At 36.8% G+C, this 18,560-nt stretch overlaps 2 protein-coding genes across 2 annotated transcripts in view; one reads left to right on the top strand and one right to left on the bottom strand.

The window, feature by feature from the left end:
* Positions 1 to 18,560, bottom strand: part of LOC136822157 (uncharacterized) — a 96,170-nt gene that overhangs the window by 51,183 nt on the left and 26,427 nt on the right. The window contains exon 7 of the mRNA XM_067078398.1: positions 7,383 to 8,200. Coding sequence (XP_066934499.1) covers positions 7,386 to 8,200 — 815 coding nt within the window. The 3' untranslated portion in view covers positions 7,383 to 7,385. The remainder of the gene's footprint in view (positions 1 to 7,382; positions 8,201 to 18,560) is intronic.
* On the top strand, positions 9,309 to 17,743 carry LOC136822156 (uncharacterized). The gene is made up of 5 exons (XM_067078394.1): positions 9,309 to 9,409; positions 9,651 to 10,559; positions 10,746 to 10,970; positions 12,016 to 12,300; positions 14,962 to 17,743. Exons 2-5 carry the CDS (start codon positions 9,668 to 9,670, stop codon positions 17,643 to 17,645), a joined length of 4,086 nt encoding a protein of 1,361 aa, XP_066934495.1. The 5' UTR covers positions 9,309 to 9,409; positions 9,651 to 9,667; the 3' UTR covers positions 17,646 to 17,743.

The raw sequence follows: 18,560 nt of genomic DNA, 5'->3' as shown, positions 1-18,560 counted from the left end.
TTTGGTGGAAATGCTATAGGAATAGTGGCTAATCTTGAAGTTAGTTAACATATGACTGCTCTCCTTTGCGGGCAAACGCAATTAGACGATTTCAACTGAGTGGTTGATTAAATTTTAGAGTCCCACTGAGGTGGCGAGGACCTTTTTGTGGAAATATACTTAGAATAGTGGCTAACTTTTGAAGTTAGAAGTTCAACTATGTATGCTCTCTGCAGGCTCAAACCGCTAATTAGACGATTTTCAAACTGATGGTTGCATAATTTTTAGAGCTCCCCCATGAGGTGGGAGCGCCTTTTTGGTGGAACTGATACTTGGGATAGTGGTAAACATCTTTTGAAGTTTAGAAGTTCAACTATGTCTGCTCTCTTTGCAGGGCTCAAAAACGCTAATAGACGATTTTCAACACTGAGTGGTTGCTAATTTAGAGCTCCCCATTGAGGTGGAGAGCGCCATTTTGTGGGAAATATACTTAGAATAGTGGCTAACATCTTTTGAAGTTTAGAAGTTCAACATATGTCTGCTCTCCTTTGCAGGGCTCAAAACGCTAATTAGACGATTTTCAAACTGAGTGGTTGCATAATTTTAGAGCTCCCCCATTGAGGTGGAGAGCGACCATTTTTGGTGGAAATGATACTTAGGAATAGTGCTAACATCTTTGAGTTTAGAAGTTCAACATATGTTGCTCTCCTGCAGGGCTCAAAACGCTAATTAGACGATTTCAACTGAGTGGTTTGCTTAATTTTAGAGTTCCCCCACTGAGGTGGAGAGCGACCATTTTTGGTGAATGATGCTTAGGATAGTGGCTAACATCTTTTGAAGTTTAGAAGTTCACATATGTTCTGTCTCCTTTGCAGGGCCAAAATGCTAATTAGACGATTTTCAAACTGAGTGTTGCATAATTTTAGAGCTCCCCCATGAGGTGGAGAGCGACCATTTTTCGTGAAATGATACTTAGGAGTAGTGGCTAACATCTTTTGAGATTAGAAGTTCAACATATGTCTGCTCTCTTGCAGGGTCAAAACGCTAATTAGACGATTTTCAAACTGAGTGGTTGCATAATTTTAGAGTTCCCCCACTGAGGTGGAGAGCGACCATTTCTGGTGGAAATGATACTTAGGAATAGTGGCTACCATCTTTTGAAGATTAGAAGTTCAACATATGACTGCTCTCCTTTGCAGGGGTCAAAACGCTAATTAGACGATTTTCAAACTGAGTGGTTGCATAATTTTAGAGCTCCCCTATTGAGGTGGAGAGCGACCATTTTTGTTGGAAATGATACTTAGGAATAGTGGCTAACATCTTTTGAAGTTTAGAAGTTCAACATATGTCTGCTCTCCTTTGCAGGGCTCAAAACGCTAATTAGACGATTTTCAAACTGAGTGGTTGCATAATTTTAGAGCTCCCCCATTGAGGTGGAGAGCGACCATTTTTGGTGGAAATGATACTTAGGAATAGTGGCTAACATCTTTTGAAGTTTAGAAGTTCAACATATGTCTGCTCTCCTTTGCAGGGGTCAAAACGCTAATTAGACGATTTTCAAACTGAGTGGTTGCATAATTTTAGAGCTCCCCCACTGAGGTGGAGAGCGACCATTTTTGGTGGAAATGATACTTAGGAGTAGTGGCTAACATCTTTTGAAGATTAGAAGTTCAACATATGTCTGCTCTCCTTTGCAGGGCTCAAAACGCTAATTAGACGATTTTCAAACTGAGTGGTTGCATAATTTTAGAGTTCCCCCACTGAGGTGGAGAGCGACCATTTTTGGTGGAAATGATACTTAGGAATAGTGGCTAACATCTTTTGAAGTGTAGAAGTTCAACATATGTCTGCTCTCCTTTGCAGGGCTCAAAACGCTAATTAGACGATTTTCAAACTGAGTGGTTGCATAATTTTAGAGCTCCCCCATTGAGGTGGAGAGCGACCATTTTTGGTGGAAATGATACTTAGGAATAGTGGCTAACATCTTTTGAAGTTTAGAAGTTCAACATATGTCTGCTCTCCTTTGCAGGGCTCAAAACGCTAATTAGACGATTTTCAAAACTGGTGGTTGCATAATTTTAGAGCTCCCCCATGAGGTGGAGAGCGACCATTTTTTGGGGAAAATGATACTTAGGAATAGTGGCTAACATCTTTTGAAGTTTAGAAGTTCAACATATGTCTGCTCTCCTTTGCAGGGCTCAAAACGCTAATTAGACGATTCTCAAACTGAGTGGTTGCATAATTTTAGAGCTCCTCCATTGAGGTGGAGAGCGACCATTTTTGGTGGAAATGATACTTAGGAATAGTGGCTAACATCTTTTGAAGTTTAGAAGTTCAACATATGACTGCTCTCCTTTGCAGGGGTCAAAACGCTAATTAGACGATTTTCAAACTGAGTGGTTGCATAATTTTAGAGCTCCCCCATTGAGGTGGAGAGCGACCATTTTTGGTGGAAATGATACTTAGGAATAGTGGCTAACATCTTTTGAAGTGTAGAAGTTCAACATATGTCTGCTCTCCTTTGCAGGGCTCAAAACGCTAATTAGACGATTTTTCCAAACTGAGTGGTTGCTAATTTTAGAGTTCCCCCACTGAGGTGGAGAGCGACCATTTTTGGTGGAAATGATGCTTAGGAATAGTGGCTAACATCTTTTGAAGATTAGAAGTCCAACAAATGTCTGCTTTCCTTCGCAGGGGTCAAAACGCTAATATCAAACTGAATTTCGAATATCAAACTGAATATCAAACTGAATATCAAACTAACTTATTTTTAATTAGAGTAGGCTTGACTTTATAATCATTGGTTGAAAAGGTTTCAAAAGAACCTGTCTGCAGGGGATAAATTATAAATAAATTTATTTGCGAATCATCGTTGTAAGAAATTGGGTGACAAAAATGACTTAACAATGATTGATTGATGCAACCAGACGAGTAAACAAATTATCCCAAAACCTTTCCTTGACTAAGCCAACTAATATGACCAACAACCTTATGAGATGACACCTCCAAGGTTTAATGCAGAGTGGACAATATTTTCACCATTGGCCTTTATATGCACCAGGGTAAAAAACAAAGCATTTTATTCACGGTGAAAGAGGGACCATAGAGAGATTACGTCAAATGTCCCTAATCACTGTAAACACCTCCACCACTGTTTAGTCCGCCCCAAACTAAACTATGTTTTCAAATGTATCTCGCCTCCTGAATTATTCCCATTTTTTAGTGATTATGTGTAGGTAGGATCGTCTACTATCAGGCCTTCATTGATATAACAACAAATTTATGTATCGATTCTTTTGATGGTGGAGGGGTAACTTAGCGAATTTGGAGCCACCCGAAGTAAAAATGCCGATTTACCGTCACCCTAAGTCAGTCAGGATCCGGCGACAATAGTTATAAACTACCACCTCTGCAGCAAAAACTGCCCACTCCCCCAACGCCCAACATTTTTTGGGTGGGGAGGTACCAAAAAGGACAATTTAAGAGGGAAAGGGGTGACAAAATCCCAACATTCGAAAATTATCTCCTCACCCCGGAGGGGGGGGGGGGTACTAGGTGATGGGTGATCGAAAATCGACCCTTGGAGAGAGAAAATATTGGCGTTTTTGGGACCCTTAGAGAGGCTTTTCTCAAAAAAATTTCGATTTTCAGTCGATTTTGTCCAAATCACGACTCTTGAAAGAGGAAATTTCGATTTTCGTGAATTTTGGACCCTTACAGAGACTCAACTGGACAACTTACAGAGAATTTGCTTATTGATGGTTTTTGTAATTCCTTGAGAGACTTTCGAGGGTGTGAGAAAGGGATCCTTACGGCTCGCAAATATCCAGCACCCATTTTGCCTAGGTACCCCCCCCCCCGATGATTTCATTACAGATTTAATTATGCTAACAATGTTCTGAGTATTCTACCATCTAATGTCCGTGCGAACATTGCTTGTTCCGCTGCTCACTGCGACCCGAATCGGGCATCTTTTGACAATATGGTACACCCGTTGTGTGGTTACAACATTCGTAGTGGAAATCCGATTCAAAATGGCACCGACCCTGGATTTGCTAGTCAGATCTTCATACCGACAAAGCTGGATGGTTTATTAGGATGCGTAGAAATTGAGGCGGGCATTAAAGTATTAAGCAACGTAGTTCATCCTCACAGCAAAAACCATTTGCAAAACTAAAATCATACAGGTCGGGATTTTGAACAATTGTAAATATACAGTAAACTTTCGTCAGTCTAACTCGATTGAGGAATCCGTGAATCTGTTCGAATCACAGAAAGATTCGAATTAAAAAGTGCATTTTACAGGGTTTTTTTTTCGATGGGAACTGAAAATAAGTTCGAATCATAGTAAGATTCAATGAATACAAGGCATAACTAAGTAATTTGCGTGACAAGTGGTTTGAGTTTAGTCCCATTTCAGGCAAGAGGTATCCACATCTTTTTTGAAATCGAAGGTGTTGGAGTGAAAACAACCATATACCACCACAATCTCAAAGAGCCTGGGGCGATTCAAAGATTTCCGAAAAATAAAAACGTTTTTTCTCCCAAATACAGGGTATGATGTCGATGGCTTTTGGAAATTATATTATGTATGAAATGAAACTTGACAACTTTCATTGCCACTGTTTACTACTAATTTTTGAAAAGCCATCATTGCAGAACTTTACGAGATTTTATCCTAAATACCGAAAAGCTCTTTTAAAAGGATTGCGGTAAGCACTTTCTACTTCGAACACAGATGGGAGCTGGCATCTCTCGCTTAAAATATTCTGGAAAAGCTGTAAGTAAATTCGGAAAAGGGCTTTTAAATGAATTCACATATACATCTGGCGCAAAGATCTTTGGGATACAAGTAGACCAAGACGTGCGATTTCCGCTATATTTTGAAAAAATATCCGGAAATCTGAATATCTTATAAGATTTCGGACGAAAGTACCGGCATGCGAATTCCTGAGCATGCGCTATAAAAGAGAGGAGCGGAGTAGACTTGACATCTCATTTGCAACGCAAGGTCGTGTACTTAAACTTTATTAATCGATTACATTTCTTTTTATGAACATACGGCGATTGCCGACAATTTAGGGACCGAATAACCTATCAAGCGATGGAGGAGAACAAAACGGAACAGAAGAAGACAATAACAGATTTATTATTTTATGAACGAACCAAGGTTTTTTGTCCTACCAAAAGATTAGTCAGATTGGCGAACCAGACTGACCCCTGTAGCCTCGAGGGAGGTAGGTTTTTAGTCCAGGGAAGGGGCTCATTAGATTGCGGAGCCCCTTAGGTTATGTTTAATTATGAAAACAGCGAAACGGAAGAGATATCGAAGAATTCAAATGCAACAAGTCTTGAAATTGTTGAACAGATTGAATGATTCATAGACTTAACGAAAGACTTATCGATTGTAAAACGTACAGAATATCACCAAAGAATCAGTTAAATACATTTTTGCGATTTATCTTAGTATATCTATCATGACCGTCTTAATTTGTCATTTACGGTTTATATATTATTTATATTTGTCTTTGTTTATTAACTATTGTAATTAAGTACCCATTGTACAGTACGGGCCTCGCGTTACAAAGATAATCCAATTGTCTCCAAGAGAAAGTAGTCATGTTTAATGGTGTTTGGAACTTTGTGTACTGATAAAGAGAAAAAGTTAAGATAGCAAGTAATGTACATTTCAGAAGCCCCAAAGTATATCGAAATTGAGAGAAGAACATTACCAATCGGAGATCCTCTCAACGGGGTCACGTCTGACATGAATAAAAGAGTGGTCCGTACAAGAGTTCGTCCTGCAGAATTAAGGTCATTTATTGCATGACAGGAGACCGACCAATTTGTTAAGGCATTTGTTGACGCCCGCGGCAAAGAGAAAGGGCACAGATTACGTTCCTAGAAAAAGGGAATAAAATCTCAGCTGAACAACAAAAAAAGATTATGAGGGTACTTTTAAGATCCCAAGTTAAAATTGTGATTCAAATATGTTTGACCCTAGGAGGAACTAAAGTACAGTGGAGTCTTCCGTTGATCGTACCTCTAAAACTCGAATGTCTCCTTAACTAGAACTAGTTCCCTGGCCCCTTCAGTTAATGTCTCCATAATTCGAACAAACGTCCTCATGTACCATACTGAATTTTCATAATTTGCTTGATAAATATTCAATAAAACTGAATTAATTCGTTGTTTGTGAAGAAATTTTAATTACGAGCTTCGATTTGATCACCAGGTAAAGACTATCTTTATCTTTATACATCTATCATCAAACTTTAATCGTAGAAATTTTAGCGAGACTAATTTTAGCGTATATTAGCGAGTCAGAAAAATCTTGATTCTTTTTGGATTTATTTTAGCGAATCACGATTTCAAAAGATTTCGCGTGGATAAATTTTAGCGATCTGTCGATTCGGCGTGTTTTAGCGAGATTTATTTTAGCGAAAATATGGAAAACTCGCTAAAACGCTAAAATTAATCTCGCTAAAATTTCTACGATTAAAGTAGCAGAGAAGGAAGGGTCTTCAACGAAGAATTTATGGAATTACGATTCATTGAGGGGTAAAAATTATTTGTATAGAAAATATAGCTCTTTTAAAATTAACAAAACTAAGTACACAATTGTATATGAAGTATCCTATACGTCTCTAATCAAGGGGTCCAACGTACGAACATTATCGTGGTGGTTACCCATATTTTAGAACACATTTCAAGGGTTTCAAGTGTCATTTTGCATCAATTCTCAAGGGCTTCAAGGGGCCTTTTGGCAAAATTTTCAAGGATTTCATGGGTTTGAAAGTCTTAAAACATAATTTTTAAGGGTTTCAAGGAAAAAGTTTCAAAAAGTTCAACTTCTGCTGTAAGACGATGTGGCTCAACTCTAATTTCGCCTAAGTCAAAACCACAATAAAGGACGAACACCGAAAGAGACTAAGGGTTTGATATGGTTTGATATAGGCGATGCACAATGTGTATAAATTTCGCGAAAAAGACTAAGGGTTTGATATGGCTTGATATAGGCGATAAGCAATGTGTATAAAATTCGTGTTCGAGAGTTATCCCCGTCTTTGTTTATTTGAGCTTTAGATACTTGACTAATAACTATAATTATATAGTTTTTCTTTATGAGAGATCTTTAAAGTTCATTAAATTTGGTTAATCCAATCAGCGGATTTTTGAAGCTTTTTATTGTTGCTTTTTAAAATTGAAACAGGTTACCCCAAAATTGGAGTAACTCTTAGACAGGAATCTTATACACGACACGCATCTCCTATATTAAAACATATCAGAGGGGATGAGTCCAAACCTAATATCAAGGTAAACCGCAAACTTTATAATAATTTGCCACCGCTGAACTGGTTCCTGGTTCCTGATAATATACAGATATATAAAAATATTTTTACCTTTTAGATAGCAATGACTTGAATATCTTTTGGAACAATCGGCACTTCATCGCCATCACCATTAGCAACGGTCGAAATATTCGCACCATCTTTTTTCATCTCTTCGCGTCTCTTTTTTCGTTCTTGTTTAGCGAGTTCTTTACGCTGGCGATTGGATAAATGTTTACTACCGTAATTACGCTGGGTTTTCTTATTCTGATTGTTTTGATTAGATTCTTTCATAGTCTGTTTGTTACATTTGTCCGGTAGTTGTTGTTGATGTCCGGAATTCAAATTTAAATTACACTCGCATTTCTCCTCTCTTCCGTTGTTCTGAACCTCGCCATCACGTGATTGATTTGAAGGGTTTTCTTCCTGCTCTTTAATAGCTTCATTATCTTTATTACTGTCGTTATAAATAACATTATCTCTTTGTTTTAAACTGACACTGTCTGTACGTACTTTGAATTCATCAGACACATGGCCGTCACTATTGTTCACTTTTAGTTTCTTTTTTAACAATGGGTTCGCATTAACTCCCTCGTCCCCAGTGCTTGAGGTCGTGTTTCCGTCTGAATCCGAAACGGGCGAAATGGATTCCAATGTTGGACTTAAGTTTCGTAAATCAAAATCAGTTTTACACTCTTTATCAAACCTTATTTGTTTTTCAAAGTCCAAATCACCCGATTCGGGATTCACGTCTTGGTTAGTATTTCCCGATTCGGTTTTCAATTCTCGCTGAACATTTCCCGATTTAGTATGGATTTCTTCCGTCTCGATGAGTGATTTTTTTGCATTTCTTTCTGTAGCTGAACTATCGACTTCTTCACAAACAGTGGCTGAAATAAAGAGAAAGAGGAAAGGGTAATTTACCGATTTTGTGTGACGTCATTTCCACCCATGATCAGCCATTTTTCTGAGAAATAGCAGAGAGAATATGCATAGGGTTATTTAGTTACGCCTTGCTCAGTTTGAAGATGTAAATATTTCATGTTCGAATTTTCGAAGCTTTAGGATGTTCTTAACTTTTTGAGTTTTAAACTTATAAATGTTCTTAGAATGTTCTTAGTTTCAATATTCTATGGACATTTTTGTCTGATTTTCCAAACAAATAGGCGGTAAGGATCGGTTTTTTCACTTTTCAAAGTCTCTAAGGGTCGGAAAATTCACGATTTCTAAGAAATTCTTTTGATTTAGAATGAAAGAATTGTAAAAACGTCTCTCTAAGGGTAAGGAATTTTTCAAAAGTTGAAGAAAATTTTCCAAAAAAGTATCTCTAAGAGTCATCTTTTCAGCAAAATCAGTCTCTATAAGGGTCGTTTTTTGGAGGTCCCATCCGCACATACTCTTCATCCGCCAACCCTAGTACCCCCCCCCCCCCCCCGGGTTTGAGTAATTACAATTTTCGGTATGAGAAACAAAAACCTTTAAATCATAAAATTTCGAAATGATTTCATTGATGACTTTTACGGGTAGAATGATTGAATATATAATCCATAAAATCCAATAATGCAAAAGAAATGATGTCTGTTTGGTCAATCATTGACGTCAGTAAGACTTTTAGTGTTATTTATTAACACTTTCTAAATTCTAAACTTGCTTGATACCATTTACCGTACTACTTCGAATAACGCCCCGGGCGTTTATTAAATATTTTGGTGTTCATTTGAAGAGGGCGTTTAAAAGAAGTGGACGTTTATTCGAAGTAATACGGTAATTCTTAGTAAGAATTTTGGGGTGTCTCACACCACGCTCATGTTGACACAGTTCTGACCATTTTGAGCTTCCAATGAAATACTTTAAAAGATATTTGTCATAGATCTTCTTTAACCTTACTCTAAATTTTAAGCATTGTTCATTCTTATAAAAAAAAATAGATTCAAATCCGTTTTTTTATTACTTTCACATGCAAACAAAATTGGGATTAAAATAGAAAGTGATCTTATCATCTTTCAATATTTATTATTTTGTACGCCACTTAGCAGACACATTGCATGATCGACAGAAGGAGTAATGGAGGACAAAGCCAAGTCGAACGAATATCTGAAGTAAGCAAATTTATTTTTTATTGAAAATACTGTCATCTTTTTTCATCCTTTTCAAACCTCGAAAATTGAAGGTCACGCTAGTTTTTCAGGGTTAACTTATTTCTGAAAACCTATCAAGCCATTACCCAACGTTAAAAAAACGTCTATGATGCATCAATCATCCGAATAACTGAGTGTTAATGTTAAAAAAACGTCTTGCGTAATGTCTATCATGGTATCTAACTATTATTTGTCGTTTCAGAATGGGTTAGGTGAAAAATGTCTTCGTACGTTTCTGTGGCCAATGCTATCAAAGAATTCGAGCATTGGCTTCGGTTGACATGCTTCCTACATGATCCTATAAAGAATGCTTTACTTCAAGTGCTTCACAACAAGTTGAAGGATCCATCTTACCAAGGAATCCCTGACAACCCTGTTGCATTGTATCAATTCTTTTTGAACAACAAAAACACTTTGAATCAACTTGTCAAGAAGAAATTGCTTAAAAAAGAGCAGCTTGATCTACTTCTACCGCAAGGAGGAAATCAAACATTCTCATCAGAATTTGATGTTACGCTCATAACTTTACTCATACAATACTTCACTACCCTACAACCAAAGAAAGGCTGGAAAACCAAAAATCCTTCCCTAACAGATACATCTTTAGCTGCTTTCGTCATAAGAGCTCGTGAATGGAGAAATTTCATCAATCATATCGATGCAAAGATAATCGACCTTTTACTTTTCCAACAGAAATGGCAGGAAGGATGTGACATCGTCAATGGTCTTCATTACCAATACAACACAAAATTCCTGGAAACTATGCCTCTGGACCCAAAGCACCATCTTGTTCTTAAAGCATTGAAATCGTGCTTAGAAAAATTAAAATCAAACCAAAAAGCTCTTTCTAAAGGGATTCAAACCCTTCAAAGCGATGTTAAGGATGTACAGAACGAAGTTTCCAGCATTAAAAATGATATTTCCACTAAGGTCACAGAAATAGAGACCAACATAGAAAGCCAAGATCAAAGTATCACCGACATCAACAATGATATTGCTCACACTAAAGACGAAATCGATGGAAGATTTGATGAAATTGCAAGCCAAATCGAGACTATATCTCAAGCTGTTGAACTTCACAATACCTTAAATCCGAAGAAATCAAACTCAGGTAAGTGTTACAACGTGATTATTCTGCAAAGGTTGTTTGAAGTATCGATATGTTGATAAAAAGGGAACTAACACTTATTGGATTGCGAATCACCCTTGTTTTAAAGTAAAAATAATGTCTGGATGTAGTTATTGTCCTTAGTCGTGGAGGTTTTTTTTCTATAAAATTTTTTCTCCAATATTATAGGAAAGGTTGATTATTGTTTGACAGTGGTTAGCCAGTACGTTTCATCTGAAATCGGTGACCAAAAAGACAAACTGCTACAAAGGTTGGGCAAAGAAAACAAAAAAAGTTTAAGCGTAGAGGAATCAATCGAAAATGTTTCTTGGTTGGATTTGAAGAAGAATTTATTGAAAGTTGGACGGCACGACATGGTGGATCATATAGAGAGAAATACTTTGATCACCGAAGGTAATTGTATGCTTTTTTATAAGAGCCAATAAATTTGGCTCAGTCTTGGCTGTTTTATTTTTGATAGTTTTAGGCTTGCAGTTTTACCTGCATGTTCTTATAAAAGTGTTCTTCCGAAATTGTTCATTAAAGAAGGTGTCCAGCCCTTGGGATCCGTAGCATCTTTCATGGGATTCAATCACAATGTAATTGGTACGAAAGATGATAAGATTTTGAGACTTTTTTGAGAGGGGGCCGGGAATTAGGCCTGGTAAACGTTTTTATGGCTAAAAAACTGACGTTGTAGGCAAGACTGCAAAACCCCAAAAATAAGTAAAAAATTCTTTGCAAAAAGGTATACTACAACAAGTCGTGTATTTAAACATATACTTTAGGCGTACAAACTTTCGCGAGCAGAAACTTTCGCGAGGACGAAAAATCGCAAAATTCACGGTATTTACTTTCACGAAATTAACGGAAAAATATTTTTCACGAGCATAAACTTTCGCGAGTCAAGACGTAAAATTGAGAATTTTCAAATAAAAAAATGGCTTAGAGGGACAAATACTTCTTGGATTGGTTTGAAACATTTGACCTTTGACTTCTTTGTCTTTTAGCAGGCTAAAAAGTGCCATAACATTACATTTTATTCAAAGTTTGAAGTTTTACAGATTTTTTATTTTGTCAAGAAATTTTCGCGAGCATAAACTTTCGCGAATGGCCCTTGCTAGAATTTTAAAGACATTTACTTTCGCGAATGGGGCCAAAATTCGCGAAAATCGCGAAAGTTTCTGCTCGCGAAAGTTTGTACGCCTAAAGTATAGAAATATAGACTTTTGAAGTTCCAAATTCTGTCAGTTAGAGTACGATCGACGTCAAATTTTGTCTAAAACGCTGCAGATTTCACAGGATTTCGAACTTTAAATGACCACATCTTATACATGCCAAATTGTTCTTCAAAAACATTCTTTTTAATTGCTCTTATAAAAATGTATGTAAAACTTTTTTGAGATTTAGTACAAAAAGTTCTACGGTCATAAAACCGCTAAAACGTTGTCTTTTCTAGGGTTGTATGCTGCATCAAAATTGTTGAAACAAAAAACAATCAAAAAGCTGATCGACTGGTTAGTCCAAGAACCATTCTCGCCGTCCACATCAAACACATGTTATGTGCCAAGGGAAGAGCAATTTGTCAATTTAACCATTCTCAATAGCAAGGAGTATGAAAACCGATTTTCAAATTCTGATCGCGAAGTGCTGATGAAACAAGGATTCAAAGAACAAGAAGGCGTGACAATGAATGAACTTTTCAAAGCAAATGACGAAATAGTCGTAGCAAGAGGAGTTGGAGGTCTGTTTTTGATTTTGATATTTCTGAATAAACCCACTTCCAGTCAATCCTAAATATTGCTAAATGAATATTTTCCGTGCCAAATTTAATAATTTTCGAGTGAAGATTGGCCAGAAAGAAGAAAAAAAAATATTTTTTGGCTTATATCAGCATATAATATAAGTGGGGGGCCACTCGATTTCGAAACGACGGTATGGGCCGCGCAAAATCTGCTTTTCAAAATCGTACCCTTACAGTGCAGTTCAATATGACTGAAAAGGTACCCTTTCAGTGCATTTTCTCTTGATTTACCCAACCCTTATAGTGCACTATATTTCTCAGTTGTAACTCTGCGTGAAAGAAGAAGCTTGGGAAATTTTCTGTTTCAAAGAAAAACTTATTCTTGTCAGCTGTAATTATCAGACAATAGAAACTCTTTAAAAGAAACGAGAAGTAAAAATAGTCGAACGTGCGCACCGCACTGGGCTCAACTTCAGATTTTCCCGTTATTAGAAGGCCCAATTGTAACATTTCAAATATTTAGTATTAGGTAGCAAATATACTTTGTCCGTTTTGGCTGAAATTTGGTACACTTGTTCCTTGGGTGAATACCTGGGGGTGTTTTTATCTTAATTTTTTCATTTTTTTATGTGCGTTAGAATAGTGTCCTCGTCCTAAGAGCCTTTCAAAATAAATAACTTAGGAGAAAGTTCCTCAAACCTTTTGTGGCTTTTGTTCACACGTTGCTCTGAAAAATTAATTTCCCACAATTTATCATATACGAAAATTGATTTTAAAATTTATCAAGATATTAAAGTTTTCTTGGGTTCACAAATGTTTACATATATCCCTATTCTTAAAGTCTACCATCATAGCTTTACAGTCCCAAAGTCTTAGCCTCGTTTTGGCGAAAAACTCGTCCCCAGGCCCCAAAAATCAAAATTTTCAAAAAATGAAAAAAGCACCCCCAGATATTCACCCAAGGAACAAGTGTGCCAAATTTCAGCCAAATCGGACCGTTTTTAAAGTCTCCAAGCTGCCAGCCTCGTTTTGGTGAAAAACTCGTCCCCAGGCCCCAAAAATCAAAATTTTCAAAAAATGAAAAAACCACCCCCAGATATTCACCCAAGGAACAAGTGTGCCAAATTTCAGCCAAATCGGACCGTTTTTAAAGTCTCCAAGCTGCCAGCCTCGTTTTGGCGAAAAACTCGTCCCCAGGCCCCAAAAATCAAAATTTTCAAAAAATGAAAAAAAAAACCCAGATATTCACCCAAGGAACAAGTGTGCCAAATTTCAGCCAAATCTGACCTTTTTTGAAGTGTCCAGCCTGCCCTAAAGTTTTCGGACGGACATACATACATACAGACATACATACATACAGACATTCTCAGATTATAGCTCAACTGAAGTTGAGAATAGCTCAACTGAAGTTGAGAACCTTTCTTTTTAACAATTATTTTGAATTTGTTTTAAAATTCGACCCTTGCAGTGCAATCTCACAGAAACACACCCTTACAGTGCATTTTGGGATGTTGAAAAACCCCACCCTTAAGCGCGACACATGACGTAGGCCAGATCATATGAGTGCCCCCCCCCCCCGGGAATATAACATTAGGTAGACACTGTCCCGACATAAAGAAGGACAAGGTTCTCAATGAGGAGAATAAAGACGTTAAATATGAATAAATCTTTACATATTTTGTTTGTGTTTCGTTGCACGTTGGAAAGTCTTTAGTTCGTCCTGTTTCTTGAAAAGGAAAAAATCATTTGAAACTCTATTTCGCATAATTTTTCTGGGGGTCGTTCGCATGAAAATTGGTCCAAAATATTATTGTTAATACCTTAAGGGCTCTGACCGTAGTCGAAAAATTGATTTAAGTATTTGAACATAAAAATTATGTTTTAAGTTCTTTAACACTTTTGACAAAGAATGAAAAATTGGGATAAAAAATTGGTCAAAAAGCACTATTTTCAAGATTTTGAAGCAAATAAGCTTTTAGAAAAAGTTTCCGAAAAAATAGTTTTAGTTCGATAAAAGATACATCTACCGCAAAAAAATTTTAAAAATGTTTTTTCTTCGCCTAAACTAAGCTCTTCAAAGTTGAAATACAGTACTCTTCTTCGCGAAAGTTTTCATTTTCTTCTTCATCTTCTTCATTGCGATTCTTAAATTTCCAGACTCACGGATAATTGGCCTAACAGAAAATGTATAACATGCCACAGTTTTGTGTGGTACATCAAGTAGAACTTTATATTTTATAAGTGGCAAATATTAAAAATTTACTATGGTCAGAGCCCTTAAGAGAAGAACCATTCGCCATTTTTGGTGCAATTTGGCGGAATTCATTTCGGCGATTCAATGAAATTTCTAATTTTGGCGAGAATTAATTTTGGCGAACGACCCATTTTTGTTCAATATTTTATCTGAAAAAAAGAGGAAAAAAGAGTTTTTAGGAGAAATAGAGACTAAATTGAAAGAAAATTAAATTTTGCGAGAATTTATTTTGACGAATAACCCATAAATTTAAATTTGGTGGAAAGAAATTTCGGCGAATTTGGCGAAATTTTCAGGTAATTCGCCAAATTCGCCAAAATTTCTTCCCTTAAAGGACTGATAAATAAGTCCAAATCCATAAGGCGTCCATTTCGAATATTAATCATTTTAAGTATCTATCCATTCAGGAAGTGGAAAGACAAGCCTTGTCGGGATGTATAACTTGAAGTGGGCAAAAGCAGAACTCGACACTGGCTTTCAAATCGAATTTATGTTTACTTTTGCATGTCGGGAATTGAACAAGATTGTAGACGGGAAAACGACATTAGAAGATCTGTTTAAAACATGCTTCCCTGAAGTATTTGAATTGATCAATTTGGATGATTTAAAGAATCTGGGAAGCCGAGTAATGATTATTATAGACGGAATTGATGAGCTTCAAAATATATACGGTATTGAAGACAAATCAATGACCGAAAAGCCACACGCTCAGATCGTCCGACAATTAATCGATCAAAATTTTATACCCGGACATAAAACATTCATTTGCGGGCGACCGAAAGCTTGTCAATTCTTACGGAACTCTTTATTGAGCGCAAGAAAAACAAAAATAGTCGATGTTTGTGGGTTCACCGAGGCGGAAATTTATGGATACATTGGAATGTTTTTTGAAGAGAAAGAAAAGTCTGACAGGCTAATAAAACAACTTCAAGAGTCTGATAATCTAAGACAAATGTGTGCGATTCCAGTTTTTCTTTGGATTGTGTGTCATATATTTAATGAAGAAATTATACCAGGCAATCTTGAAACAATAACTGAAATATACTTTTATAGTTGGCTTGTATTTCTACGAAACCACTTCCGTATTGAAGATTCTTCGGAATGCTTAGACTTCTACTCCATCGTCAATAGCCAAAATATATTGAGGTCCATATTCACCCTAATGAAACTTTCTACCAAACTCTACATGGACAACAAAGTAATATTTACAGCCAAAGAAGTTGAAGGAGTTCAATCTGAATTTGACTTAGAGAAGACAGGTTTTATAACAAAGTTCGAAGGTGGTGCGCTAAAGGAGCCGACATACCAATTCGCCCACCTTGTTTTTCAAGAGTTTTTTACTGGAGTATACCTCTGGATTACGAAATCTACGTCGAAATATTCGTCGAATCGAGAATTGACAAGCTGTTTACCAACCGTTTTAGGAATACAACGAATGCTGAATAATAAAGAAAACGAACTCTTTATCGGATTCATTTATAACCTTGAGCGGATATATCAAGAAATACCGCGGACAACGATTGCAAAAACAAGAAAATTATACAAAAGTATACAATTCAAAAATAACATAGCCAAACGAATGGAGTTACCAAAATGCATGGTCAAAAAACAGACAGTCATCATTGACATGAGGGAAACGAAATGCACCGACTTTTTAGCTTCATATTTTGAAGCGCGATTTGAAGTTAAGAATCTCCATCGTTTCAAGAATTTCCAAATCAAAGGTTTCAACGATAACCGCTTAGATTCACGAAATGCACATTTTTTCGTGGTGCAACATAATTTACTTGCCAAGCTACCACTGAGCTGCCAGGTAGTCAATTCTTTGTTAAAAGTCAAAGATGAAAATCATAGTGATTTTAACAACTGGTTGCAGTTCCTCTATGAAGGACAACATTTAATTGATAAATCTAAACTTCCCCAAAATGTGGCAATTGATGATTCATATCCAGTGAACAATGAAAGTTATTCCTTTTTAGGGTCCCTTTACTTTTTGACCCAAATAACACGAATAAAATTCACAGAATTACCTGCCGAGTGTGTTCTGAACGGCACACTCCTTGTCGGCCGTTTGGTAATATTATCAGAGAATCTTAAGAAATTCTGTGATATTGTACAAAAGGAAAACCTAGAGCTTCCCCGATTGAATCTTTGCTTGATTGATATTAAGGGTGTCTTGAGCTTTGACATGGAGAAGCTGATATTTATCTTGCAACGTACCAACATCAAGACGATTGAAATACCTGAAAATTACGTCGAGGTCCAGGAAACCGAAAACACAGAAACTTTTGTGTTAAAAGATACAGCACAACATTGCTCGTCCTTTATTGAAAGACTAGAGGCAGAGGAATTCACTGTAATCCGAAAGGGATTAAGTATCGACCAGGTGGCAGTCTCAACTTGGGAAAAATTGGAGGAGATCAACTGCCTTTTACAGAGTTCTAATACCGGAACTTTTCAGTTTCCGGTAAGTTCGTGTCATTCGTTCGACACTCTAAGCATATTCTGTGATGATCCAATCTGGTCATTAAAATTAAATTATTTTGATTATTACCAAATTGATTGCAGAGAAGTGTCCAAAGCAGTAATCTACGTTAAAGGTGATGTTAATTACAAAAATGTTGACCTTTTACTGGATGAAATGAAAATCCCTGTGGTAGATATCAGTTTTGAGTATTTCGAGGGAATGGAAAACAATGTGGGGTTCATAACACTGTTCGAAAGAATTGTTGGAAATGCGGGAGAGATTTTCATTCGATTCGAAGAAAAACAGGATGAGGAATTTCCCTATCAAGTAAGGTGCTATAATGATGGTTCTATAAACCTAGATTACCTTGACTGTCACGATGCAAACAAGTTTGTTGAGTGTTATAAGACATTGTGCGAACATTTTCCCTTGAAAGAACTCTTTCTGGATATCACCGACGTTGACACCAAAGTACCCGAGAGACTTGAAATTGCTCAAAGATTTTTGACTCATTCAATTGATAGGAAATTAAAAATTAACGTGTCTTGTGGTGACGACGGGCGGAAATTTCTTACCGATAATCAATTTGATACTTACGAAAATCTTACATTAATTGAAATTTAGACAAATTGTATAAATTTTATTTTCATCAGACTCCTTTATAAAAATCGCCTTAAATGTTTGCTTGTTGCATTTTTGGACCTACCTGGAGTATAAATTAACCGTTGTCTGTTTGTCCGTCCATTTGTTTGTCTGTTACCAGCTTTTCTCAAGATTGGCTCGTTAATTTTTTCTGATCTTGGCACAAAGATGCAAAACGGTGATGTCCAAAATGTGACAAATACCGATTTTCGAAAAAAAAATCATTTCCCGCCGAAAAAGCCGGAAATCGCCATTTTTGCAGATTCTCTTATCGCCGGAAAAACGTTTTTTTTTTTTTCGAGCTGTCCGTTCGTCCGTTCGTTTGTCCGTTCGTCCATTCGTCTGTTACCAGCTTTACTCGGACTTGGCCCATTACATTTTTCTGATTTTTTGCATAGTGATGCAAAATGATAGTACCCAAAAAGTGACGGAGCCTGATTTTCGAGAAAAAAATATTTTGGGCAAATTTGGGCCAAAAAGTGCTTAAAAATGGTGTTTTTTTTAGCTTTGAGTGTATTTGCTTCATTTTCATTCATTTTTCGTACACGGCGGCCCAGATGGCGCTTACTCTTGGACCACACCTGACCATAGGTAGTCTCAAGTAGATTATCTTCAATCCGACTAGACTATTTGTTCTACTTCCATACCTCCACAGTCTAAAGGCATTATACAGACTAAAGGCTCACTATTCAATAACCTACACAACAGGAATAGGCCCGTCCTTCTTGGGGTTGGATCACCTATCGTTTGTTGTTTGTTGTTTCCGAATGTCAGTAGTTTTGATGTAGATGAATTGGGTTATATATGGGGCACCTTCCATTCAACTAATTGTGTACCTATCATGGCCTCTTATTCTAACTGCACTATCAGTTATTTCCTTCATATTTCTTCACGTTC

This window comes from Clytia hemisphaerica, unplaced genomic scaffold, assembly GCF_902728285.1.
Source record: "Clytia hemisphaerica strain Z4C2 unplaced genomic scaffold, Clytia hemisphaerica genome assembly, whole genome shotgun sequence".
Classification (NCBI taxonomy): Eukaryota; Metazoa; Cnidaria; class Hydrozoa; order Leptothecata; family Clytiidae; genus Clytia; species Clytia hemisphaerica.
Note: the sequence above shows the minus strand (reverse complement) of the source record. Positions and strands in the feature narration are given on the sequence as shown.